This window comes from Agelaius phoeniceus, chromosome 1, assembly GCF_051311805.1.
Source record: "Agelaius phoeniceus isolate bAgePho1 chromosome 1, bAgePho1.hap1, whole genome shotgun sequence".
NCBI classification, from domain to species: Eukaryota; Metazoa; Chordata; class Aves; order Passeriformes; family Icteridae; genus Agelaius; species Agelaius phoeniceus.
The window spans coordinates 5,528,111-5,555,777 of NC_135265.1; the positions used below are offsets into that span (position 1 = coordinate 5,528,111).

General features: G+C 35.9%; 1 protein-coding gene across 1 annotated transcript in view; it reads left to right on the forward strand.

The window, feature by feature from the left end:
* Positions 1-2,686: 2,686 nt before the first annotated feature.
* The window catches only part of LOC129127965 (sodium channel protein type 5 subunit alpha-like), a 38,428-nt gene continuing 13,447 nt past the window's right edge, over positions 2,687-27,667 (forward strand). Inside the window, exons 1-17 of the mRNA XM_077190497.1 lie at positions 2,687-2,759; positions 7,908-8,227; positions 9,622-9,740; positions 10,258-10,347; positions 11,407-11,535; positions 13,581-13,672; positions 14,518-14,724; positions 15,391-15,454; positions 16,059-16,203; positions 17,389-17,583; positions 18,651-18,842; positions 22,432-22,534; positions 22,897-23,126; positions 23,250-23,402; positions 23,700-24,053; positions 24,807-25,259; positions 27,473-27,587. Coding sequence (XP_077046612.1) covers positions 7,946-8,227; positions 9,622-9,740; positions 10,258-10,347; positions 11,407-11,535; positions 13,581-13,672; positions 14,518-14,724; positions 15,391-15,454; positions 16,059-16,203; positions 17,389-17,583; positions 18,651-18,842; positions 22,432-22,534; positions 22,897-23,126; positions 23,250-23,402; positions 23,700-24,053; positions 24,807-25,259; positions 27,473-27,587 — 2,923 coding nt within the window. The 5' untranslated portion in view covers positions 2,687-2,759; positions 7,908-7,945. The remainder of the gene's footprint in view (positions 2,760-7,907; positions 8,228-9,621; positions 9,741-10,257; positions 10,348-11,406; positions 11,536-13,580; positions 13,673-14,517; positions 14,725-15,390; positions 15,455-16,058; positions 16,204-17,388; positions 17,584-18,650; positions 18,843-22,431; positions 22,535-22,896; positions 23,127-23,249; positions 23,403-23,699; positions 24,054-24,806; positions 25,260-27,472; positions 27,588-27,667) is intronic.

Consider the following 27,667-nt stretch of genomic DNA (forward strand, 5'->3'; position numbering starts at 1 on the left):
ACTGTAATTAACAGTTGTGATTTGCCTCTGTGAGAATCTTGACCTAAATTAAAACACTCAAAATGATACTTTATATCAAATATAATAGCATTCTTTGTCAATGGATGACATGATCTAGTTATGGATTGTATGATTTTGTTTTGCAGGAGCCATTTCTTCAAAATATGAAATATGTTTCTCAGGCTTTATTAGTTTTCCTTCCAACTGTTATGGTCAGTTACTGGATGTTTTTAACTTGCAAGTGAAGGAATGTTGATTTCTCCATTAAATCTTTGGTAAATGTATTTATTTTGTCTCTGTAAAACACTTCTTTACTCAAACTTTCTGTGCTTGTATGAATCATACAAAGAGACTATTGGAAAGGTCAGTGCACACATTTCAGGATTAGGTTTACAGATACATCAACTGACGGCAATGATTTGTTTGTTTGAAATTCTTGTTCCATTCCCTCTTTTATCCATCTGGGATCTTGTGTCCAGCTTGTGATTTTAGCCAATTTGAGACAGAGTATCTTAATAATACAGATATATCTTGGAGGATAATGTAGTGATAAAGAGATTTTTGATGATCTGAATTTCAGGTGTCCCACAGCAGGGGTCCCATGGTCAGCAAGCTATTGAGGGAAAGTCTCAAACACACAGGAAAAATGATGGAGGTGGTTGGATGGAACCTGAGGATGAGAGGGTCATGAAGTGTGCATGAGCTGTCAGATGCCTTGAAATCTTTCATGACTGCATTTCTGATCCATAATTTAAAGTAGCAACTAATGTTTAGAGTTATGGCACAGTTACAAGATACATTTAATTATGCAAAAATCTGGTTTATTCAGCTCTTGACATCTGTACCCTCTTAGTCATTAAGCTAATGGTAGTGTGCTAATGCTACCAACAAGAAATATTTGTCTTGTGCTCTGGCAATAAAAAGGAACAAGAAAAGTGCTGTACTTTGCAGTTAATGGAGGAAACAGATCCACGTCAAGAGCATGGTGAATAAATTAACAGTAATTTCTGTAATGAATTTAATTTTAGTAACTTATATGACAAACATTATCTTTTTGTTGTTAAACGTCAGCTTTTTTATTTCCTCAATTTTCCTCCTCCTATTTCCACAGGAATAATGAATGAAAAAGGGAAGAACAGAGTGTTGTTACTCTGAGGCTGGTTTTCTGCCCTCTCCCACTGTAAGAAACTGTCTTCCTAATGGGAGAAAGGAAATTTTCCACTGTAGCACAAGAGAAGTAACTTGTCTGAGTGTTTTGTGGTTAGCTCCAAGTCCTAAGCTGCTGCAGATAAAAAATCTTCTTCTCTGAGCTCTCACTTTTTGGATTTTAAACATTACAGTGTCCAGAAGGAGTGGAATCCTTTTTGCTGTGCTGAGGTCTGTGTTGATCCCCTGTGCCCCATTTTTCACAGGGCCAGATGGATGGAGAAGATACAGCAGAATAAATACATGCAGGTAGGGATCTTTATTGCATTTAGTGGTACAGCATTGTAAATGTAGTACCTTTTATAGAGTGATGCTTGAGTGATCTTGAAAATTTTGCTCTCTTAATTGAACTTGTCTTGAGAACATAATCTTGCTTTCTAGAAAAACAACTTACACTGGCACTTAAAATGTCCTAATGCTGCTTGCACCACAGAACACTTGGAGTTTTATTTCTTTTAAAACTATCTGCAGTTGTACTTATCCAGAAAAGTGTTTAATCACTGTTTGTTTCTTTGCATGCATTAGTGCTGCCTGGCTTTTAAGGACAGCGTAGTTCCTCCAGTAGAATTCTTCATGCAAAACCCAGAGTAGCTCTCTAATCATCAGGAAAGATGATAGGAAAGATTTATATTCTACTTAATAAAGAAGAAAAGAAATTTCAGACAGTAATGGGTTCTGTTGATGTAATTAAGAGAAATAACTGTACTTACCATTAGGGCTTACCATGAATGTGGGTGTGTGTTACTGTCCAGTACTTGTTGCTAGCAGGCTTTATACATCACTTTTAAATAAATAAGTAATTTCAGATATGAGGATAAATGCTGTGATTTTTATTTTGCTCAGACAAGGTTTGTAGGTTTTATTGGAGGTTATGACATGATATTGAATGTATTTTGGGCTCTGGTCTTGTGTATTACAGATAGTATATTTGAATTTCAGATTTTGTCTGTACAAGATATAATGAACATATATCAGAGACTGCGAATAATAAAAAGTGGAAATTAATGAACAAAAAATAGTAATACATACTCTAATTTCTAAACAAAAGGTTTTAATGAAAGACAAGTTTTGTGCCAATATTTAATGCATGACTGCATGGTTAAAAGCTTAGAATGAAACGTGAGATAGGAAACCTTTTGCTTTCTTGCCATTTTACACATATATTTCCAACTGAACAAAAATCCATCTTTGCTTTTAATAAATGTAACTATGATTTCAGCAGAAAGAAAATAATTAATTAATATTTAAGTGATTATTCTTCAAAAGTATCACCCAAACGCTTTTCCCTTTCTTACAGTGTTGTCAGTGAGAGCACAAAATTTCATTTACTGTTTTCAGAAATGCAACCAAGCTCCTCCCTCCATCCCTCCCACAGGCATCCCGCTACAAAGAAAACTTTCTGCATGGGAGCTGGCTCAGGAGAAATGATGTTGTTGGGAATGGAAAGGTGAAGGTGAGAAAAACCAAGACTTTGTGTCTCCTTGGAGATAACAGCCAGCCAACATTACCTTCAGAAATCTGTGTGAAGGCTTGTCTAGTTTGAAGGGGATATTGTAAGTATTTTGTTCTTGCTAAGTATTTGTGTACTAGAGAAATCTCAATTGCTGATTATCTTAATTTAATTCTATGTCTGGTTGATCAAAATATTTGGGGATATATGTATACATGTGTGTGTCTGTATATAAATAAAATATGTGCAGACATGTTTCCAAGTATTAGATGTGGTTTTATTTTAGGTACAGGGAGCATCTATGTAAGAAAATCTGTCATGAATGTAAAACCACTACATTGCTGTGAACATGTAGCCCTTCCTATAATTAACATGTCTCAGTGAAACATTTTACTGAACATTGATATATTTGTCATATTAATTACTATTAATTAGTGTCATATTAATTATTATCATATTAATTACTGACTGCTCTGTGTTGTTATATCACCTCATGCAGAGTATTCCTGAAATTTGCTTTATTATTATCAAATCTTATTTACACTGAACTTGACATGCTAAAATTTCTTTACCTACTCAAGTCTGGAATGTTTTTCTCACAAAAATACTGGTGAGTGATTTTTTTTTCAGGATGTTTAAGTAATGCACAGTCTAGCCCATTGCATAGATTTCAGAATTTGGAAGTAATGAGTGAGTATATTATATTATATTATATTATATTATATTATATTATATTATATTATATTGATATTGTGAATAACTTTGTCTATTACACATGTTAAAAAATCAAACCAAACAACACCAAAAAAACCCCCAAACAACCCCCCAGAAAATAAAAAAAAAAAAACCCGCTGAAAACTGCACTGGTAGGAAAAAGATCCCCCAAAAACTGCATTGGTAGATATTTATCCAACCCATCCAAACATAAACTTTTCCTTGAGATGGGATGATGAGTGAGAAGTGGAGAATGGGGGACAAAGTGCTGGGTGGAAGAAATGGCCTTGTATTTTAGAAACAGCAGTTGTCTTCTAAATGTCCAAGTTGGATTTTACTAAGGACTAAAATCTGTTAGATCTCTTCACCATCACTGGCAGTTAAATAGAAGAAAATCGTGATCAGAAACAGAATTTTTTTTCTGCTTATTGAAACTGAGTAGATGATAGCAGAAGCTTTTGGCAAGGTACAGAATAGAAAACAGGGAATTCCTGTCCTTTTTCATAAGGTATTGCTGTGAGCTGCTTTCTCTTTTTTTTTTTCTTATTTCAGGTGAAGAGGTGAACACATCTTTATTCTTTATTCCTGTGTGAAAGACTATATTGAAGGCACACTAAAACCAAACTACAGTTGGTTTACTCTTTATTTTTTTACAAGATCCAGGTGCTCACAGGAAATATTCAATTGGTGGCCCTTGACAAGGGATTTGATTTGAATAATTTGACACTCAGAATTGGTTATAATCTATGCTAAAACTAGATTGAAACACTAATAGGGACATTTTTATATTTACATTCCTACTAATTTTCCTATTTTGAGAAACATCTCATAAATGCCTCTTACAGACTTTTATAGTATTTTACTGAGCAGTTTTATCAGTTTCAATTCTACTTTTGGGGATTGTTGATATCTTATGGTCAATAGTTTGGTGGCTGCATTTAAAAGGAACTCTGTGCTTTTAGGGAGCTGAAAAGAGTTCTGAAATTCATACAAATGGAGCCAAATCAAGGAGTTGTATATAAGGCTTGAATTTGTATTTTGCTTTTCAATCCAAAAGTCTAAATTTGTTAGTTATCATCTCTACTGATTAGTCAGTACCCCAGCAAGCATTTTGTAATTCATGTCTCTAAAACACTGTATTAATAGACTCATTTTATGGCATTGCTTTGCTATTCTAGAAAAACTCTTTATCTTAAGAAATTTTAGTAGCAAATTGTACTTTAGTATTGCCCAGTGTCTGTTTCACTTAATGACTATTTGTTCATCCCTTTCTAGTACCTTGCAGGTCATTTGTTCAGTAAATTTCATCAGTATATCTGGAATCCCTTGGGTTTTGACATAAAAATATTCTGTGTCATTTTCACAGCATCCTTAAACCAACTAGATTAACCTCAAACAATGCCTAACTTTGCACATTGAATGCAATTCCTCTCAAGATGAGAAAACCAAGTCATTTCCACTTTAATTAAAAATGAAAATGTCTTAATGCATCCCTGATCCTGTAGAAAGTGGTCCTTTAGTAACTGAAGGTACCAGTGCATTTGTATCTGTTATTGATGGACTGGTCTCTGCTACAGGACCAGAGATATCAAAACCTGTTGTAGGATTTCCAACTCTTTATTTAATTTAAATGCAATCTTCTTTCATTTGCTATACTGGAAATTAACAGATCAGTAGTCTTGCATGTGCCTCAGCAACATATTGACAGAGTGCATATTGACCTACAATTTCTTTGCACTAGCTTGTAGTCACACACCCAAGTTTCTTCTCTCAGTTTCTAGAATAAAGCTGGTGCTTATGCTACTACTAAGAAAACTTGTTCTGTATCTTCCCTCCTAGAATCAGTTACTAGGGAAGCTTTTGTGTCCCACACAAAAATTGAAATTATTTCTCAGAGTAATACTTTACCTCAGAGTCTTGCCTTAAAAATTCAATTGATTCAGCAGAATATGGTAGGTGGCTGAGTTTAGCTGAGCCTCAGGAATTCCAAGTTGTCACTCTGTCTTTTTAATATAATTTTAGTCCTTTGTATTAGAAGGATTTTTCAGTACATCTTCTTACCTTCCTTTTTCCTAACCCAAGTCACAATCTATAAATACTTGGCAGTTGATCAAAGGCCAGGAACTCTGTTGTTCCATGTGAGCACAGTGCATTTCTGGTACAGGTCTGCTGAAGAAATCCTCTCATGAATGTCCATGGAAGTTTATCCAATTATGACTTCTGGTCACAGTTACTGAAGGGAATGTGTTGCATCTTTTTGCTCTTGATCAATACTTCTGTCTCTTTTTTTTAATTTTTTTTTTTTAAATTAAGCTCTGAAATCCTTAGTACAAAACTGATATTTGCATTTGCTAAAACCATTTTCTTTGCTTAATTTATTTCAGCTGACGTAGTTCCCTAAAAGCCGAGTTTCTCTATTGTCCTTAAAACTACTTTGAAGATAAAATTGATCTTCTTAGAGTTATTGCAAATAATAAAAAAAAGAACATCTTGATTTTCAATTTATCTTTTGAGCTTTCAATTGGAAATGGGTCTGTGTGGTTTGGCAAAGTAACAGTTCTTTGGTTATGTACTTCCATTTTGTTACCATGGTGAATTCTGATCTCTGACTGCGGTTCTTGATCAGATCTGAACATGCTTGGAAGGTCCCAGAGGAGGAAAAAAAACCCTCCCAAGTCCCATAAACCCCAACAAAATCATTACACAATCATTTTTGCTTGCATATTCTTTTAAAATAAATATATCTGCATCTAAAGATGAGAGCTGTAATTGCAAGAGAATATTGATTCTCTAACATGGTCCACATGTGAGCTCACAAGCAGTAGCAGCACAGCTGGACCTCAGCAATCAAAAATGCAGAGTGTTTTAAAGACTTGGCAGTGACCAAAATTGTTTATTAAATGGAAGTAATTGGTTTTGACGAGAGTCACAAAGGACAAATCATTCTGTAATGGGTCAAAATTTTCTTCATCTTCTGTGGATGAGAACTGGTGTGATGTAAATTGCTGTCATCTACAGTTCTGTGGTAAATTTGGGCATTAGTAACTGAATACTTACAGTATTTGCCTTGTCACCTCAGTGCTTCTCACTGCCACCCTTCCCCTTTGTCAGGGGTTTAAACCTCAAGCAGAGTAATTGAAAATGCAACTGGACAAAACCTTGAGCTGATTTTGGTGTTGGCCTTGCTGTGGAAGGGATGGATCTGATGAGCCTTAAAGATGGGACATGTGGAACTAAATTCTGTTTTCAGGAAGTACAGAGGAGCAGTAGCTGAGGTGCAAGGCTGCTGATACTTTAATTTACAGTGAGAAACAATTAGATGATTGTCAGAGTTGTGATAGAGGTGTGATCCAAGCTGGAAAAGCAAAGGAAAAAAAGTATCTCTTCTGTAACCTGAATCATACGTGGTGGATCCAGATGAAGTAGTTGATTTTATTTGGTCTGGTTTTCATTACTCATTCTTCTGAATCCATATTCTAGTTGGTTTTGCCTTATATCTTGGGTGCCTCATATATATCCTGATTTGCCTTTCATCATGGGTGCCTCACATCAGGACCAGCTGCTCAGAAGAGGTGATTGTCCTGCTGTGTCCATTGTTGGTGTGGCCTCATCTGGAGCACTGTGGGCACTTCTGGGCCCTGCAATTTAGGAAGGATGAGAAGGTCCTTGAGTGTGTCCAGTGTTGGTGTGGCCTCATCTGGAGCACTGTGGGCACTTCTGGGCCCTGCAATTTAGGAAGGATGAGAAGGTCCTTGAGTGTGTCCAGTGTTGGTGTGGCCTTATCTGGAGCACTGTGGGAAGTTCTGGGCCCTGCAATTTAAGAAGGATGAGAAGGTCCCTGAGTGTGTCCAGAGGAGGGCACCAAAGCTGGTGGAAGGGCTGGAAGGAATGCCCTGCAAGGAGCTGGTGAGGGCTTTGGGCTTGTCTGCTTTTGGGAAAAGGAGGCTGAGGGGTGACCTCATGGCTGTCAGTGACTTCATCTACAGCTTCCTGAGAAGGGGAAGTGGAGAATGAAGTGCTGAGCTCTTCTCCCTGGGATCCAGTGATAGGACATGTGGGAATGGTCCAAAGCCACACTGCAGGGGGTTTACATAGGACATGGGGAAACATTTCTTTGTCAAAAGGGTGGTCAAACACTGGAACAGGCTTCCTGTCAGCGCCTTCTTAAACACTGACAAGCCTGGGGCATCAAAGGGTGGTCAAACACTGGAACAGGCTTCCTGTCAGCTCCTTCTTAAACACTGACAAGCCTGGGGCATCAACCATCCAGATGGTTGATGCCCCAGGCTTGTCAGTGTTTAAGAGGCACTTGGGCAGTGCCCAAGATCTTTCAATGGTCAGCCCTGAACTGGTCAGGCAGTTGGGCTGGATGGTCATTGTAGATTCTTTTCAATTTAAATAGTCTATTCATATTCTACTCTATTTTATTCTATTTTGACACGGAGTTTCAGACAAGTAAAAAATAATTTATCTAATAGATATTAAAGCAGTGTGTTATTTCTGGTATTCTGTAATTGTCAAGAGTTTCTTTCTTAAGTTACCTCTAGTACTGGAAACAAACAGTCAGAAGGAAAAATGGATCCCTTGTTTTGGCCGTCAGAAGCTAACAGGTTTCGACGATTCACCCCCGAGTCCTTGGCAGCAATCGAGGAAAGGATTGCCAACAAAAAAAAGGAGCAAGTCAAAGTTAAAGAGAAGACTAAGGAGACTAAGGAACAAGGAGTTGAAGAAGATAAACTTACTCCTCAGCTTGACCTGAAAATCTGCAAAACGTTGCCATCCCTGTATGGGGACATTCCTGCAGAGCTGGTTGGGGAACCCTTGGAGGATTTTGATCCATACTACAGTGATCACAAGGTTAAAACTTCCCAAAGCTTTTTTTTTTAAATTTTTGCCCACTGAGCTCTTAAGGGATAGTAAAAGCTCTGTTCAGGAGGTGCTGGGGTTTGATTGCTCTGTAGACAGAGCTTTGAACATTACTGACAGCTTTTGGGGGGGAGTTCTAAGATATGTTCTGCATCATGGAATGAAGTGGTATTTTAAATTCCAGTCAAGAATCAAAGTTAATTATGAAAACATGATATGTTAATGGTGCACTTTAATAGTAAATATATTCTGGGATTAGTGATGCTTTGTTTTCCAGAGCAGTTTCTCTGATGCCTGTGGGCTTGAGCTCCCTGTTGTGTCAACAGTGCCTGCCCAACAGTCGGTCACGCTGGAATTGCAGATGCTCTCACTGAATTACAAATACTATACAAATTAAGGGAGGCACATTTGAGATGTTTCCATTACTCTGTGTAGCAAACCTATGTACTTTCATTGTCTTAAATTAATTTTCTGTAACTTTATGTCTCACGAGTTTTGTTTATTGTTCCATCTTTATATTGCACATACTCCATGCTATTCCAAAGTGGTTGGTGATGCTGACTATAGCAGTGTATAAAGCAGATAGTCTAGGAATCCCTTCTAAATTAAATACTTAAATTATTACTACTGTCAAAGAAGACTTGATATGAAGAGCAGAAGGTTCCATCCAGTCCTAGTTGCTGTTTTAATGCATGCCAACAAGGTATTGGAGTGTAATAATTTTATCAGAGAACATGCTTTAGACTTTGATCTTCCAGATACCTTTTTCTTAAAGTAATCAAAGTGATACTATTGATGAAGAAGAACTAAGGTTGACTGAGTTGAAGAAATTTATATTAAAGTTAGGAAACTGTGTTTTTCATTCAAGAGATTTCATTTTTACTATATGGAATGTGCTGAGCTGCATGGACCTTAAGGTAGCTTAGAAGGAATTATAGTGTTATGTGACAATATAGAGATATTTCAAAATTAAAAATTTGCTTTGACTGTCCAGGATTTTGACAGTACTGCACAATCTGCATCTTGTAAATAATCTCTTGTAGCCTGTAACACTGTCCAAGAGTAAGGTATTAAGGCCATTGTTACAGTCCCAGAGTAGTAATTTAATTACTTTGACCAAATGAATGTGATTACTTGCTTTTCATATTCATTCCCATTATTGCTTCTTCCTCTCAGGCAATAATGAACTTCAATAGAGTTGCTTTCCTTCAAAATGTGAATAATCAGGTCACAGCTCCAAGTTAGAATAAAGGAAAGCTGTGCTCCTAACTGCAGTTAGATATAGCTCAAGATGCAGACTTGAAAAACTGAACATGTAATTTTTGCAGAAATTTTTAATTCATTCAAATGTTTCATGTACTATGAATCTTTTTTTTTTTTAATAGACTTTTATGGTGTTAAATAAAAGGAGGACTATTTTCCGGTTTACTGCCACACCTGCCTTGTTTATATTTGGTCCTTTTAATCCAGTCAGAAAAAAGGCAATTAAAATTCTGATCCATTCATATCCTTTCATTGGTTTCCATGATTTGAATATTAAAATATTCTGTGCCATTTTCTGTCATTCTGTCCCTCTGTTTCTGCTTCTTCTGCTTTTATTTGGAATTATTAATGAGTGGAAATTGGTCTTTTTAGGTGAACATACCTGAACATGTCAAACATGTTATGTCCCACTAGTGTCCTAACTTCCAAAACCGTCTTCATGTGCAGATAATTCATTTTTAAATTTAAAACATGAATTTTACCCAGCTGAGAAGATTTGATCTTGGTGGGAGGTTCTTGGGATGGTCCTTAGCAAGAATAGGAATTGGATTTTGGTAATCCTTGTGGGTCCCTTCCAACTCAGGATAATTTGTGATTCTGTTATAATTTTCTTTGGAAAACACATGATAAGTTCTGAATATATTCAAATGAAAAGTTATCTTTTGAATGCTTGTGTGGTGTTTGTGTGTGGAAATCAGCAACTTGCATGAACCTCATTTTGTATAATATAGAGGTTTTTCCCTTGACTTACTATTCACAGTTTTTCTTGGCATTATTACATTTACTGTGTTACTCAATTGTATGGCTATGACTATCCCTCACCTTCTTGTAGAAGCCTACTGGACTGAGTAAGTACCTCAATGGCCATGTGCTCACTATTTTTCCAAGGATACTAACATGTAGGACTGAAAATTTAAATAATGTGGTGGTCTAATTCTGGGGCTTGAAAATTCTTGGATAGACCCCTGAGGAAGGCTGAGGATTGTAGTATCACCCAGTCTTTTGTGGAGATTCAGTGCCTTTTCTTAGAGGTTCTCACCATATGCCCTTTTTTCTGTCTGGCCTAATTTTGCCATCTGGTGTAACATAGGAGGCTGGCCCATTTTTCCTTTTGAGGATTAAATCTTTCTGAGAGACTGTGCAGCAGGATTTTAACTTAGTATCTCTCATTCTAGAGCAATAACCTGAATGCCTGTTGTAGTTGCCTCATGCAAAAGGTATAAAGGAATAAATATTTATTCTGTTCTTTCCTCTGTTTCCTGGTGACACTCCTAAGTCTGTTGTTCCCACTAGGAAGCCACTTATTTGTAATGTCTTGCTTCCTTTGGTACTTGAGCACTGTATCCAGTGTAACTTGAGTTCATATTCCAGAATTAAATCTGGAAAATGTGCCTGGAGCCTCAGAAGTTCTGTAATTTTTAATTCCTTTTATTTTGGAGTAAGCATGGTAAGAACTTAATTTTCTGTAGGATTTCTTTCAGTTGTAGTGTATTTGTCAGAATAAATATATAAAATGTGCAAACTTTACGGGCTGAAATAAATCTTTATTGTTTTTGTTCTGCCAGAGGCTTTGAACTTTCCCAGTCTGCTTTAGAACTTAAACACAATCTTGAAAATGTTTCCTAAGGAAATGTGAGCTATCATTTCATCCAGAAATAGCATCATATGCTTATGTGAATATTTGTGTTTGTAGATTTATATGGAAAAATTACTAAAATTCAGGAAGACATCTTGTTCCCATGATTCTTCTGAAAGTAATGCAACCTGTCCTATTTTGCTTCACATTTTCTACTTTTATCTCCATGCAGGGACTAAATCAGAGAAAACATAGAAATGTGCCTGAATGTGTGTATCAGTCTCATTGATATTTTTATTTGTGTAACTTTAATATACACTTTCCTCCTCAGACATGTTTTCACTGCTGTCTATTCTACTGAAATATTGATTAAAGTAGTAGCAAGAGGATTTGTTTGGAATGAATTTACTTTTCTAAGAGATCCATGGAACTGCTTGGACTTTTCTATTATTATTGTAATGTAAGTAAAACTCAGTTTTTCTTTTACACTCAGGGGACAAATAAGAGAAAATAACATTTGGTGTTGCTAAAATTCCTTACAGTTGTTGGCCTCCTCTCTGCTAAACTGTGCTTGAATAACATTTTGCATGCCTGCAATGAGAAAAACAGACTTTAAAGTAAGACCTAAATTAAAAGCTCATCTTAGAACTGTGTGATTGTTCTCAATTTAGTCTTTATTTTAATTTTGTCAGGGGGTAATTGCATAAACAGCTCAAACCAAGCCAGCCCCTTTATGTTGTCTTAGCTGTACTCTGAATCAGATGAAACTCATTTGAGAAGGGTCCAAAATGGGTCACAAGGTGTTGAATGACTCGGTGGTAAATAACTGATGAAATCCCAGTGTCAAATGATGCTCAAGGAACAACACATATTGCTTTACATGCAAATTAATGGGCTCTGGAATAGCCTCCACTTGTTGGGAAGATGATGTTGGGGTTTAAACAGACAGTTTTGTAAAAGCACCACTCCAGCATGCAGTCATGGTCAGAGAAGGAGGTAGAAAATGAAGACATTGGGGGTAAGAAGTAAAGAAGCAGAACACACATTATTTCTCTGTGTAGCCTGTGTTTTAATTCAGGACCTTGTGTAGTTTTGTTCCTCACATGTCAAAAGATGTCAGAATTAAAAAAGCTGCAGTGAATATGTATATCTGCAATTCCACATACCAAAAAACTACATAGAGAAAAACTGGCATGAAGAGACAATCGCAGAGCAGGAACACACTTGAAGTGTACAGCACAGAGACAAAAAGAGAAAAAATAATATTTTTCTTCCTACAATGAGAGCTAAAGGCACCAAATGAAGTTGTCAGGTGGCAGAATAAAAAAGAAGGGAGTAGTTTGTAGCACTACAGGTAGGTTTTTCCTCATTTGTAAGTAATAGATGATATGTACCCTGGTGTCATCACACACATCAATATGTATATGAACAATTAATCTTATAGGTAAAAATGAACTGCTAAGGAACTTGAATACTGTTGATTGTCAGCATCTATCACTAGATAGTTACTGAGAGTTACAAATATCACAAGACAGCCCAACAGTTGCATGAAAAATTAAATTATGGTCCTTTTCCCCTACCTGCATCCCTAATTAATTAATGTTCAACTTTACAATATAGTACCTCCACCTGTTTTTTTCCATGTCTTATAGTACAACAATAAAAACTATTTAGAAATTAGCTCAACTGCTAACTCAAGTGTCATTATTGCTTAGGGTACTTAATAATTATTCAGTCTTACAGACTCATAGGCAAAGCCAATGTGCTCTGATCTGCTGCTGACAAAGTCATGCTTTGAGGGGGAGGTTGCCTTTTCAACCATTGTTGTCTCGGATTTTTTTATAGAAACGTAATATTTTAAGGAATTCTGTTACCAGTTATGAGCTTGTCATGAGATGAGTCACAATTCATGTCCTATCTGACATAAAGAAGTCTTAGAAAATTTAGGGTAACCTGTTAAAGTGCTGTATGGACTATGCAATGCTTTAAAATACTGATTTGATGAAATTTTCTAATTGTTGAAATGTTAAAATTGAAACAAGTTGCAATACTCAAGTTCTCAGTGACTGTTAAAGGTTAGAGAGCCCCTGTGGTACAGAATAAACACATTATAAATCCACTGTTGCTCAACTTCCTTCTCCTGAAGTGTGTATTTTGTTTTGAGATAGCAGCAACATGTATTTTCATGAGAGAAGTCTCAGTGTAAGAGTGTGGTTATGACATTGGCAGTTTTATATTTATTTGAAATTTTGCTGGATAAACTCTTTCAAAGTTAAAGCATCCACATCCACCCAAAGTAGGAACTTACTGTATTTTTTTTCAGAGGCACTGCTCCAAAGCCCCATTGCTTTATATCCATGCCTAGAAATTGACTTAGATTCCTAATTTTAGGCATGTATTTTAGGATATATTTTATGCAGTGAATTCATTACTGCCTGCTCCATAAGGAAATGCTTTGAAAAGCTCCATCTTTGTCATTCAGTTGAGTATGGGTTAATTTTGCAGGTACCTGGCTGCGTTTCATAGTGTTGGCAATGTTTCAATTCTTCGAACTTTCAGAGTACTGAGGACTTTGAAAGCAATTTCAGTAATACCAGGTAAGGAACAATACACCTTACTGATTTTCTCTCTGCTTCACCAGAATGCAAATTCTAATTCCACTCTTGTTCTTGTCTTCCAGTTCTCTGGTCACTTTTTGTGACCCCAAGGTGTGACAGTTTTGCACCCTCAGCAGCACCCTAACATAATTTTTTAAATCATCTTTCCTTCAAATGGTTTTGACAAAGGCAAATTTATATTCTGCATTATTATTTTATTTTTTTTTTTTATCCCATTACTGATGTACATTTTTATTTAGCCCAGTGCCTTTGTTTCTTTAATTTGTCTTCTTGGAGCAGCCCACTGTATGTAATATATTTTCTTAACATAATATATCTAAACCACCATATTTCTGGTTTCATGTTCTACCTCATTAGCTAATCCTTGTCTGGTTTATTTCCCAGAATGCTGATTTCACAATTTGAGAGACTTTCATTTGTTTCCTTACTGACCACAGCCACTGTCTAGATTGTGTGTAATACTTTCAACAGTGTGTTGCATATGCCATCCAGAGTTCAATATTTTTTGTAAGTTGTGTCCTTAATTAGGGTACCAAAGAATGATTTCAGAGTCCAACTGCAAAAATTGGCTTGAAAATCTATAAATTACAATATATCTCATGGTCATAATATTAACTTTATCATTTCCATGTAATTGCAAATATATTTTGATTTTTTATGAAATTATAGCATTAATGAAGCATTGAAGGTGTTTAATTTTAGTGCAAAAAGCCACATATCAATACTTTGTCTTTAACAAACCTGCAGCTGTCATGACTTGTCATATAGGAATATCACTACAATCTTTTTCTCACTTACTATGTTATTGGATCTTATCTTCCTAGGTCTGAAAGTCATTGTAAATTCACTTGTTGAGTCTGTTAAGAAGCTCTTGGATGTGCTGATCCTGACTGTATTTTGCTTGAGTATATTTGCACTAATAGGCCTTCAGCTCTTCATGGGCAATTTAAAATCCAAATGTATCCTCAATAAAACTCTGTACGATGACTCATTATGTAAGGATCCCAAGATATATGTACCAAATGATGAAGGTAAATGTTTTTCTTTTCTCCCTTTACATAATCTGTGTATCTTCCTATGTATGTATTGATTTTTCACAGACACATTAATGTATAGTTGAATGTATTTCTGCCAAGAAGGTTTGTATTGATTTTTCACAGACATGTTAATGTATAGTTGAATGTATTTCTGCCAAGAAGGTTTGTCCTTCCATATGCACAAGTAGTAGTATGAAGTCTCTAGGACAACTGAATATGAGATTAGTGAATCTTGGATTTGGAGAAAGATCAGCACTCTGTGGGATAGAGGGACTGAGTTTTCTATAAGCATTTTCTTCCTTATCTGTGCATTGCACAGGGATATTAATTTTAGTGTTACTGCACAGAGAATGATTTTTTCCAATTACTCTGTAATTAATGGATTTTGTCTACTTTTCATAGAGATTCTTATTTTTACCCAAGATCAAATAGAATCTTACATTGTTAGTTGTGCAGCAAATTGTTACTATTTATTTTAAATTGCCAGAGACAGATCTGCTGAGACTCAGTCCTGTTGGGAAAGGATCTTTCAAAGAGGTTTGATCCATCAGAGTGTTTATAAAGTGTAGTAATGTTTGGTTTACTGTCAGAAAGCTGTAGCAACTGAAAACTTTTAATTTTATGATTCTTTGAGTGTTTGGTTTGTTTTTTTTTTATTAGAGCAATGCTTCAGATTGAAAGACACTTCTGAAATATTGCTGTGTGAGTACAGTGAAGATTTCAAGTAAGTGAACAAAGCAGTTTTAGTACTTTCTTCATTTTTTCCTTCAGAACTATGGGTTTTTTTTGGTCTAAAGGAATGGTGATGATTTTTCAGGAGGAAGAAATGGATCAATTAAATTAAAAACCACATATTTCACACCAGAAAAGGAATGAAGAACAAGAATGCAGCCAATTTTTTATGTACTTTGTTGCTAACTGCTAGGAGTATAATGATAAGGTAGAATGATAAAAATGAGAAGGGGAACAGATCACTAAAGACTTTTTAGATATTAATAAATTCTGCTCTCTTCACCTTGGTGAATTATTTAAAAATAAAGGTATTTCCATTTCCCCCCACTCTCTGTATTTGTTAGGACATATCCTACATCAATGAGAGTTTTTGTCTAGTCCCAAACTAAGGTTTCTGTCTAGTTTTCTTTACTAGACAAATGGTTTTCTGGGATGGTCAGATATGAATCAGCCCTTCTGGCAGGAATATTTTGGGGAGTAATGAAACCTCTTTTCAGACAAACTGAACAAATCTTTACTTGTTGCCATGTATTGGATTCTTTCAAATTCAATTGAATCTCCACATAAGTATTGTTTAACATTTCTTTTGTGGTTAGAAGTGGGTGTCCAGAGAACTACACCTGTGAGAGGATTGGGAAAAATCCTGACTTTGGTTATACAAGTTTTGACCACTTTGGCTGGGCTTTCCTCTCTGTGTTCCGGCTGATGACCCAGGACTACTGGGAGCGTCTCTACAGACAAGTGGGTGCTTCTTTTACCTGCTGGAATGACTTTGGATGTGCAATTCAGAGCTTTATGTCCACTAGAAAAGTCTGTATTGGTTTTAACATTACTGACACCAATTTTCTCCTAAAATCAATGTAAGTAGAATCAAGTGACTGAGCTGTAGCACCTTCTGCAAGTGATCTTGGGTGGGAGCAACCCTGCTGTGAATGGTCATAGTTTTGTTGGAGAACACGCTCAGGTGGTTAAGAGCTAAATAAGAGTTAAATATTTGTATGTAACTACCCAAGGAGTGAGATATGGAGCAGATCCAGCCAGGGAGCTCCCTGCTACTGCAGGGAATGTGAGGATTTGTCACATTCTCTGTTTGTCTTCCTTTTAAGTGATGACTCCTCACCAAACCTTTTGGCTCAAAGTACACACTTTCATTTTTGACAACATGGTACTAAAAAAATTGGGGACTTTATATTTTAATTCTGAGAGTTGAATGTAACTTTTCAATTCTGTGTTTTTTAAAAAAATGATGTAAAAATACCTGTAGAGAACTTCCTGGATCCCCTACATCTATACAGTGCCTTTTCCAGACAGGAGCAATATTCTCTGCCTTGTTCTGTACCTTTCATATTGATCCATTTTAGCTCTTTTTTCCATCAGCCTTTATTAACTGGGACTTTTTAAATGGATGCAATGTCTTTTGCCATTTGCAGGTCATGTTACTTTTAGTTTTTAATGTTTCAGAGCTTAATTTTGAATCATCTCCTCTGCTACCATTAAAAAAAGAATAAGATAATCAGTCTAAATGTTGCCTCTGATTCTGTAATTAAAACATCTGTCATGATTATATAAAAAATCCTAGGTTTCATCTTTATTACTGAATTTTATTAATTTCTTCCACAGTCACCTATGTCTTTACAGATGAAGTTGTCTTCGCATAGCTTAAACTCTGATGGTCATTAGCCTGATTTTCTGGAAGATATTTGATTTATTTTAAGAATGAGATTTGTTAATTCTTTTCTCCAGTATGCGACATTTTCATGTACGACTTAGACCAGAAGCAGATCCTACTGTTGTTCATTGAAAACACTGTGGTGCATTAACCTTTTGTAATGCATAGAAAAATAAATTCTTTATAGTTATTTTGAAATTGCTTTGTAAATATTAGTTTATTTGGAATTTATTACCACCTTTACCTTTTCCTCACAGACCATCCGTACCTCTGGAGTGTCCTGCATCTTTTTTTTTATGGCAGTCATCTTCTTCTGCTCATTTTATCTCTTCAATCTGATCTTGGCTGTGGTAACTATGGCATATGAAGAGGAAAACAGAGCTACTCGTGCTGAAACAGAGGCAAAAGAAAAGCTGCTTCAGGATGCCAGACAAATTATAGAGAAGGAACAGGTTTGTAAATGATCATATATGATCTGTAGTTCCTTCTGTTTTCTTCTGTTTGTGAATTAGGGAAATAATGTTTTGAATTGAACATGGGCTTCTTAAAATACTTTCTGACACTGCATTTCTCTTTATGTCTTTCCAAATGCATATATGCATGTATATATATGTTTAAATACATAAACGTTCCTGTGATACAAAAACCCATCATAAATCCAACTTAAAATATACTAAGTTTTAGGATTTGCAGACCTGACATTGTACAGGAATGTCTTTCTGGCAAGAAAGTAATTTTTATGATATTGCTTGAATGCTGCACTCCATAGTTTGCCCTGTTCTTGTACAGTACCATTATTACTGTGCCCAACAATTCCTTTCTCTGGTTATCCCTTCCTGATATTACTGCAGGAAGGAAGCATGAGTAGATACATTTTATCTCCTACCTTAAATGAAAGATTTCCCTGGTTTACTGCTCACAGTCAGAAAGGTCAGACTTGTAAGAGGACAAACAAATATTCTCTAGCAACTATCAAATTTCATCATTTAAGTGTTAGGCATCACCATTTTACCAAGTTCCTCCTCTACAGTTGTTGACAGCTCTGTAATGTTTCTGTGCCTGACATTCCACCTTGACAGGCTTTTTTTCCTTCTGTTTTCCTTTTTTCTTCTTTCTATTTTTCTTTCAACAGGATTAGGATTTAGGAAAATTTAACATTTTAGGATTTAGTTTGAGCCCTTAGTCTTCTGCTGTCTTGGACTCAAGGTCCTTTTCAAAGCAAAAAAGGAGAGTGAAAGGATAAGCCCTCATACTTTGTAAATCAGATACAAAATACAATATTTAAAGTGACAAGGGCAGACTTTAATTAGAGTAGCTCACAGGTAACCCTGCTTTGTCTTTCAGAATTGTGAATAGCATTTTGTACTCCTGTCTTTTGGTGACAGTTTAACATTTGAAACCTAGGAATTGTCAGTGCAAATAATTCAGATATCATAATAATTACATGTATATGATCTTAGTCCATGCATTGGAATTTGCCTTGAATTAACAGACAGATGTTCTGCTTTTCCTGTTACAGATGTTGGCTGTGGAAGAAAGCAGTAAGGCCTTGCATGCTGCATCTGAAATTCCAGTTGCTGACTTGAAAAATTCAGAAGGAAAAGAGAGTAATAAAGAAACACCTACTTCAAGACAAAACTTAATTTCAGATGACCAGGAAAATGAGGAGCAAATTTTTCGTTCACAGCCTGATCGCTGCCACAAGAAGCTCGTAAGTACTTGAAATAGAAAATACATTCATTAGATTTGCAGGTGATATGACAATTCAAGGATGAGATTTTGGGAGCAGAGGGAGCCAGCATTACCTGCACCTGAAAGGGAATTGGAAGTGGCTGTCACTTATGGCACATCATAGACCTGTGCTCTGAGAGCTGTAGTAAAATCTCTCAATATCTCTGTTTGTGCTGCAGAAATAAATGTATAAAATTCTTAAGTTTAAGAGTTTTCCTAAAGACCTAACTATTTTTTTAAATTTTATTTTTTTAAATTATTATTCCTTTCTACAGACAGCTAATTCTCTGATCGAAATATTTGGGGTAGGGTTTAGTTCAGTATGAAGATTTCTGATCTTTGGGATGGGATTCACTTGCTGACTTTAGGCATCTGGTGCCAGTGTAGATGCTCTTGCATGTGGTGGATATTCTAGATATCTTTAATATCTGTGGCACATCTTCCAGCACTTTGTTGGTATCTCATAAACCTTACAGCATCCTAAATGTTGCTAAATATCTACATTTATGCAACTAGATTGTGAATTTTTGGGGTTTTTAAGGTTTCTCCGTGTGTTTTAGGTTCTAAACTCCCAGAGTCAAGTGGAGATTTAATTTTTCAGGTCACAAATTGATACCTAGTGACATTAGAGCTTTTCTAGTGTCTTACTTGGCTTTCACCTCCTCTGTGGAAGGGCACAGATGTTATGTGCCATGTCTGCTGCTGTGGATGCCTCAGCTACCAAATGTCTCAATAGTCCATCTCAAATGTCTTCAGAAACATTTATTTATGTGAATCAAACTTATCAGAAACTTGTGTCCCATATACTGGGATTTTAAATGCATTGCACACATGGATAAATTAAGCATGGATATCTAAAACATTAGGCTGAATCCCACACATATTGCTTCACATCTTGTTTACAGCAGTGATTCCTGGCTCCTCTGCTGACCACTCATTTTTAAGTCCATTAAGAAACTTCTAATAAGACTCATTATTCTTTCTTTGCTTAATTTTGGAGATTTTTTTTCCACAGTACCTTTGCCACTGACAAAATACTGTATCTTCTAGAAGACCATCCCAGCTTGATTCTTTCTCTGGCTCTTTGTCAACATCTTCATTTAGATACCTATATTTAGATATTTTAATCTTGAGCTGAATCTTTCAAAATAATTCTCAGGCAATTATCCATCTTAATTATTTTCAACAATATCTAAAAAGAAAGCTTCTAATACCCTTATACTGGTTTCATCCTGTGACAGATTCTCTTTTGCTTCTGAGAGAGCATCAGAAGTGTTCCACCCATCTTACTGAAAATGAAAATTTTCCAATAGCAGAGCTAAGAGAAATCATGTTCCAACTTTCATCTGTTTGAAAAGTATCCTTGAAGGGGAGTCTTTCTCAGGCATATAGTCCTAGCTAAAATTGATTAAAGTCTCATTCTGACTTTGTTCAGAATCATGTCAGTCATCATGTTCAGAATTTCTTCTAAATTCTATAATCCCAGCTATAATAAATTCTATATTTGAGCTGAACGAATCCAAATCACCCACTTGGCAACCACCTGTCAACTCCTTTAGTGAAGCATTTGCTTCTTGTAGTGTCAATAATGTTTCCCCTGCTGTGTTAAGAATATAATTCAATTTTGTGACCTGGTTTGGTTCTGCTGCACTTAAAGGAAATGCTGTGTCACAGCCCATGGTAGTGTTTATTGTACCTATTCAGAAAAAAAAAAAAATTCATAATAGGTGTCATATCTTCTGTAAGTATAAAAATCATTTTTATGGCTGTTTATTTCTATTTAACTTTATTCTTCTAAGTCTGTGACTGTGCTGCAGGAGATGTATGAGACAGGAGATAAATGTGGATTATTTGCTAGACCTTACTTCTGGCAAGGCTACAAAGTCTGCACAGATGGATGCCAAATGTAATTTGGATTTTTATATCTCAGAAATAACATCTTCAGACCTTTCCAAGGTCCTTTCCCCTCTCTGTGTCCAGGGAATGACAAAGTTCTAAAGATCTCTAGGAAAACTTAAAGCGTGATCCAAGCAGTGTGAGCTCCTCCAATGCAGATTTTTACCTTTAGTCAAATAAGAATAATTTATTCCATGTTATGACAACTACTGGTAATACAAGCTCTGCTGTTTGAGGACTCCTCAAACAATGTCTTCTCTACTTCCATCACAAAAAGAGGCTAAAGGTGCTAAGTCAAAGAGAGAAGCACATTGGGTAGAAGCTTTTTGGTAGGACAGAATGAGTTTATAAACATTATTTCTCTAGTGCACATCCCTATTTTAAATCCCAATTTGTCAGAGGACTTCTCATGCCCAGTTACTTCCTTCAGCTAAAGATCAATGAGCAGCAGTAACCAGTTCAGTGTGAGTGAATCTCCTTGTCCTTTCCAAAACCACAGCTCTGAAGGTTCCTTAACACCTGTGGATTTCAACAAGAAGACTGAGAACTTTAGTCAGGGTGGCACACAAATTATTCTGGGTTTCTGTTTTCTGGGACACCAAATCTTAGAGAAAAGGATGAAGGGTGACTTGCATGGGCCATGATTACAAGAGTCTTTGGAGCCTCTTGGATTCAGAACAAAAGAGGAGAAAATGAGCATTTTAGCACTGTACTATAAATTCATTTTAGAGGTTTGTTCTCTGGCAGCTCTATCAGCTAAGTTTTGCTTAGATTTTCATTAAAATATCAGAGTGAAAAAAGAAATAATTGTTATTGATCTTTTAAGGCCAAGGATATCAGTTTCATTCCTTGAATAACAGTTTTACAGAGTAAGTTAATAAAAATCATAATATCATAAGAGTTTGAGGTAACATTATGATGTATTTTTATTCATTTATCCTTCCCAAAAAAGAAAATTATGCAAATCCAGTTTTGCTGAGAGGGAATACTAAAATACAGTGCATTGTGATGTGGTCAGTCTGTCCACTCCCAGGCTGTCAGGTTCCTTGTCATCTGGTAGTTGTAATGAAAACAAAAGTAGTCACATTCCTGGTTTTAGGCAGTTCAATATTAGATCTTGAGTTCAAATGCAGTTCAAAGTTAGATCTTGATAGGCTTAATAGGGCTAAAAATCCCAATAATTTGTATTAACTAAGTGACTATTTTTCATATTAATACATGATTATTTATTAATAATCAGTAGTTCATAGTTAAATAGCCAATAGTTTATTCAAACTGATGGTCAGTGTTCTTTTTGTCTGTTGTTTTTATCATTCACTGGAAAAGACAGATTGATTATCTTCCCTTGCCCCCTGTTAAAGTTTCTGACATTCTTTTATAATGGAAATATAACTGCTAATTAAATATCTTCAGAAAGAAAAAAATTCTTGAAATATTGTACTGCTTGTGATGACATGTTCTTTGTCTCCAAAAGAAGAGACAAGTGTTTTGTTTTTTTTTGTTTTATGTTCTTTCAGCAAGTAAAAGCTTTGCTATAATGTATATTTGAAAAGGCATACTTATCTCATGCTGGATGTAATTTTTGTATTGCAAGTATTGCAATATTTGTATTGTAATTATTATATCTTCATGGTCCCCTGTTCTATTATCCTCTGCTGTCTTTCTGACCAAAGAGGCAGATCCTGCTGGACTATGAGGTCTCAATGGATGCTATCAATGATCCTGTCCGAAGACAGAGGTTAATGAGTGCAGCCACAATTCTTACAGATAATTCAAGTAGGTCATTCTTTCCTGTTTTTCCTGTGGTGATGGTGTAACTTGACCTGAGAGATCAAACTGTCACAAACACCGTTCTTTTCAAAGCCACTAGGGGAAATTGTGCTGCCAAATGTAAATTTCAGTAAAATAAATATTCTCATATCTCCTGTAACTCGCAATTATCAAGGGTAAATTTTGCCTGACCTTTATTAGTCTGTGATTAGTTTGTGCAGAATGAGCTAAACAATTTTTTCAATGATGCCATTCTGCTCATGTGAGATTGACTTTTCAATCCTTTTAATGAATTATCATCCCATTCTTCATTCTGTGATATTCTACAAATGATTATTCACGTGTCACTTTCCCTCTTTGTCTGACAGAGTCAAAACTGAACTGTCCTACATTTTGGAAAAATTTCCCTCAAAAGTATCTGATTTGGAATTGTTGTCCATTCTGGAGAGCAGTCAAAGAGAAGATGAAATTGGTAATTTTGAATCCATTTGTTGATCTCTTGATTGTGGTTTCCATTATCTTGAATACCTTGTTCCTGGCCATGGAGTACCCTGGCATGAAAGACGAATACCAACAACTGATTTCTCTGAGTGACAAGGTAAGTTAAGTCTATATTAGATTAAAAATTGAGTTATAACCCTGTATTCATACTGGGACACTCCCATGAGGAGACAGCCTTGTTCAGTGACTTTTTTTCTGAATTTCATTTTTGTCTTCCCAGGTCTTCACCCTGATTTTTACTGCAGAAATGATCTTGAAAATCATTGCTCTAGATCCTTACTACTATTTCCAGGAAAAGTGGAATGTTTTTGATAGCTTGGTCGTTTTAATTGGCCTAGCAAGCTTTGGAACAAATCTGTCACCTTTCAGGCTGGTAATTATTTATTTTTAAAAAATTATTTTTTTAAAAGTACATGTGTTATATAGCGAAATACCCTCATATTATTTTACTGATGAATATGTTAAATCTGTTTCTTTATTGGTAAAACAACATGAGCTTTTAACTGGAGTGATTTTAATTGCATCAAAACAATTAAAAGGCTTTCTTTGGGGAAAAAATAGTGATATTACTGCAGTAAAGACATCATGGTAAATGTGGGGTCTGGCTTTCTTGTGTGCTGTGCTATCTGGGCCGTTTTAACTTTTTTTTCCCCCTGTGTTTTATTTACAGCTCAGGATCTTCAAATTGGCAAAGTCCTGGCCAGCCTTGAACACTCTTATGAAAATAATTCTACACTCATTTGGTGCACTGAGTAACCTCACTCTGGTTTTGGCAATCACTGTATTTATTTTTGCTGTAGTAGGAATGCAGATTTTGGGTGGTGATTATGGCAAAAATGCCTGTAAAATAAGCTCCAGTGGCAAATTACGCTGGCATATGATAGATTTTAGTCATTCAATCCTCATTATATTCCGAATATTATGTGGAGAATGGATTGAAACGATGTGGGAATGCATGGAAGTGGCTGGAAAAAGGAAATGTGTCACCATTTTCTTGCTCGTCCTGGTGCTAGGAAACCTGGTGGTGAGTTTCAAGTCCATTTTCAGTCCCTACTGAATGCATCCAGTTACTTTTTTCTTTGGAGGAAAACTTAACTCTTTGAAAAGTATTCACTTTATTCTCTTTTCTGGGTGTCATTTGACATATGGTTTTGTTCTGTCTCCTTTTTTCCCTTTTCCCCTTTCGTTCTCTTTCTCACACAAGACATAGAAGCAAAATAAAATTATTCCTTCTAGTCAGAGTATAGGAGTGCAGAGCTTATCATAATTTGGTGTCAGATGTCTTCATCTTTTGTGTTGATGGGACCAAATCACCAAACTGAGTTCTTTTGATGAGTTCTGAGTTCTTTAAGTTCTTTCAATGCTTAACACATTGCCCCTATGTTATCAAAAGTTTACAGAAACCAGATTTTTGGGTTTTTACTAGATGAATTGTAAATTTGCTGGCAGACAAAATCTTTTTCATCTGCTTGGTTTGTTGGTCTATATCAGATCCTTTTTGATGGTGATGTAATTAAAATTCATCTTTGCATGCTGTTTTTCTACAACTGCCTCCTCCTACAATATGGACATCAAAGCATGTGAAAATATATTTGATATACACAAACTCTCACTTCCCTCCTTTTATTCTGCTGCCATTCCTTCCAGAAGGAGCCATATCATGCTATTACAATATTCTAGAGTAATAGTAAATAATTTCATTATTTATAAAGGGTTAATGAAAGCAAGTCTGAAGTGTCTCTTCTGTTAGCAATAGCATCTCCAACTTTATTTTAAGGTGCTCAACCTGTTCATTGCTTTGCTGCTGAGTTCATTCAACATTGATGGCCCAGAGGGACAAGAGGAGCCTGGAGAAGGGACTAAATACCAGATTGCCATTGCACAGATTCACAAGAGCCTGAAGGCTGTGAAAGACAGAATTTGGGATCACTGCTGCAAGAGAATGAGGGGAAGCCTCAGAAGAGCAGACAAAAAGAAGACTTTGGCAGAAGTTTCTGGGAAGGGCATAGAGGTTACTAATTGTCCCATGACAGATGTCAGGAAATACATAGACAACAGCTCCTTTGATATAGAGTGTGGCCATATGGAAGAGAGTTCCTCACTAGCAAGGAAATATGAAGAAATTCTGACCAGCCCCAGTACCTGTGTTCCCATTACAGCAGCAGAGGCTTACCTCAAGGAAGGTGATGATGGGCACATTTTGCACACAGCTGTAGAATACAGGAAACAGGTAAGGAATACTGATATTTGAAAAATTATTGTGACTTGCTATTGCATTTGCAGGGAATGCCCTGAGGAAGGAAGGAATGATGAATCTGACTCCATGTTCTCAGAAGGCTCATTTATTGCTTTATAATACTATATTATATTAAAGAATACTATACTAACTATACTAAAGAATAAGAAAGGATACCTACACAATGCTAAAAAGATAATAATGAACACCCCTGACTCTTTCCAGAGTCCCGACACAGCTTAGCCCTGATTGGCCAAAGAATCAAAACAACTCACAGCAGAATCCAATGAAACAATCACCTGTGGGTAAACAATCTCCAAACACATTCCACATGAGCACAACACAGGAGAAGCAAATGAGATAAGAATTGTTTTCCTTTTCTCTGAGGCCTCTCAGCTTCCCAGGAGAAAACTCCTGGGTGAAGGGATTTTTTTCAGAGAATGTGAATGCCACAACTTGCATCTGTAAATACAATCTCAAAGACTCAACAGTAAATATTATCCTTTCTGTCATCTCTGCACATTTACTTTCTTCTTACAGTAAAAGGGCTACCAAATAGTCTTGGTTATTCAGTGATATGTTGAAAATTCACTTTTTCATCATTCTCCTCAATGACAGCCAAAATTCTGCTTCTGACTGTTTTGTTTCCATTTATTTCTGTCAATTGATAAACAAAGCTTGATCAAGACATTCTTTCTTTTTGTCTCCTTTGCCTTACACCTGGATTTTTTGGAAGGCAGGCCTCTTGTGTTGATTATATGTTGCTTCTCAGTTGCATGGAATCCAAAGAGAATGTAAACAAAAGCTATACCTTAAAAAATAAATTCTTGGCATTATTTGGGGTTTTTTAAATCACCTGCTCACCTCCATGGTACTTTTGACTCCCCTTTATATCTCTTGATTTTGTTGTGTTGGGCAGGATAAAGCTCAAGTCTTTCTGCATGTGAGTGAGACATTTTTACTTCCATGACAGCTGTGCAGAGGCATTTAGGAATACTGGAGACATTTCAGGTGTCTGTCACATCCACACAGGTTTGTCAAATATGGAACAGAAGATACAGGAACTCTTTTCACAGAATCAAAGAATTGTAAGAGTTGGAGGGATCTTTTTTGGATGGATTTGTATGATTTTGGTCATATTAGGAAGCATTATCAGTGCAGTCTCTTTGGACAAAATGTCAAAGAAGCAAAAATCACTGATCACCCTAGAATCATCTGTGGCTGTTTCAAATGTCTTGCCCATAAGCATTTGATGTCACAGATTAATTCCCCGCTGCAGTGGAATCTGGTATTTCTTGGAATTTGTAGGGTCAGAAGGACTGAGGACTGATTCTGATCACTTAGATCTTCTGCCTATAACTGAAAGCATAAATCTTTTACAAGCATTTTAGGAAAATTATTTATTTATTTGTAAAAAGAAAAACTTGCTAGTGAAAGATTCTCTTCTCATTGAACCTACATGATCTTTAAGGCCCCTTCCAAAACAAACACCCAAATCATTCTTTGATTATATGTGTCTAAACTTCATGGATGTTTTACATTCTGTTAAATAATTTTGCCTTTCAAGAATCACTGTCAGGAAAAAAAAATACGTGGAAAATCAACTGATTTGCATCATTTGCATCATTTCATGCAGGGAGACAAATTAAGACACAGAGAACAGTGGCGGAATTCAAACAGCTTCAATCAGAGTTCTGGGACCTCTGAAACGGCAAATGCTTCCACAGTAACACACCCAAAGAAAGATCAAAAAGAGGTAATTATAAATTTTATCATTTTGTATTAATATGTTGGGCCTTCTCCTCTTCAAGCCTTTTGATACATGATTTGTATCTCTAAAGATGAACTGTCTTGAAGAAATCAGAATTTTCTCTACAACTGTAGCATAATATTTTCTAAACATTTACCTTCCTTCAAGTCCACTGTAGATAACTTAAAGAAACTAAGAAAATTATTATTATTTATTGTTAAAATAAAGTGATGGAAACAAAAAGTAGGGATTGGCTATTTCTGTCCTATTATTTCTAATTTATTTTGGCAGTTCAGCAACATAAAGATAATTTATACACTGCAAATTTCTTTTGGAGAGGGAGAGGAGATTATAATTTTCATTTATTTTAGGTTTGTTACCCTTATTAATGAAAAGCAAATAAATTCTTTTCTTGAATTCCTAAATTCTTTAATTCTTAAATTCTTCTCCTTTGCAGAAATATCATTCTGTTCGTAGCTTTTCTGAAGCCAGCACTGTGGATCCAGTTGTTCTTCTGGAGATGTTTTCCCAGACTAAAAACTCCCAGCTGCCTAAGGACTGCTTTGTAGAGAGTAGGAGTCTTTTTTTTTTTTTTTTGACATTGCACTAATGCCAAATGAACCAGTGTTCAAAAATATCCCTTTGGAGTATG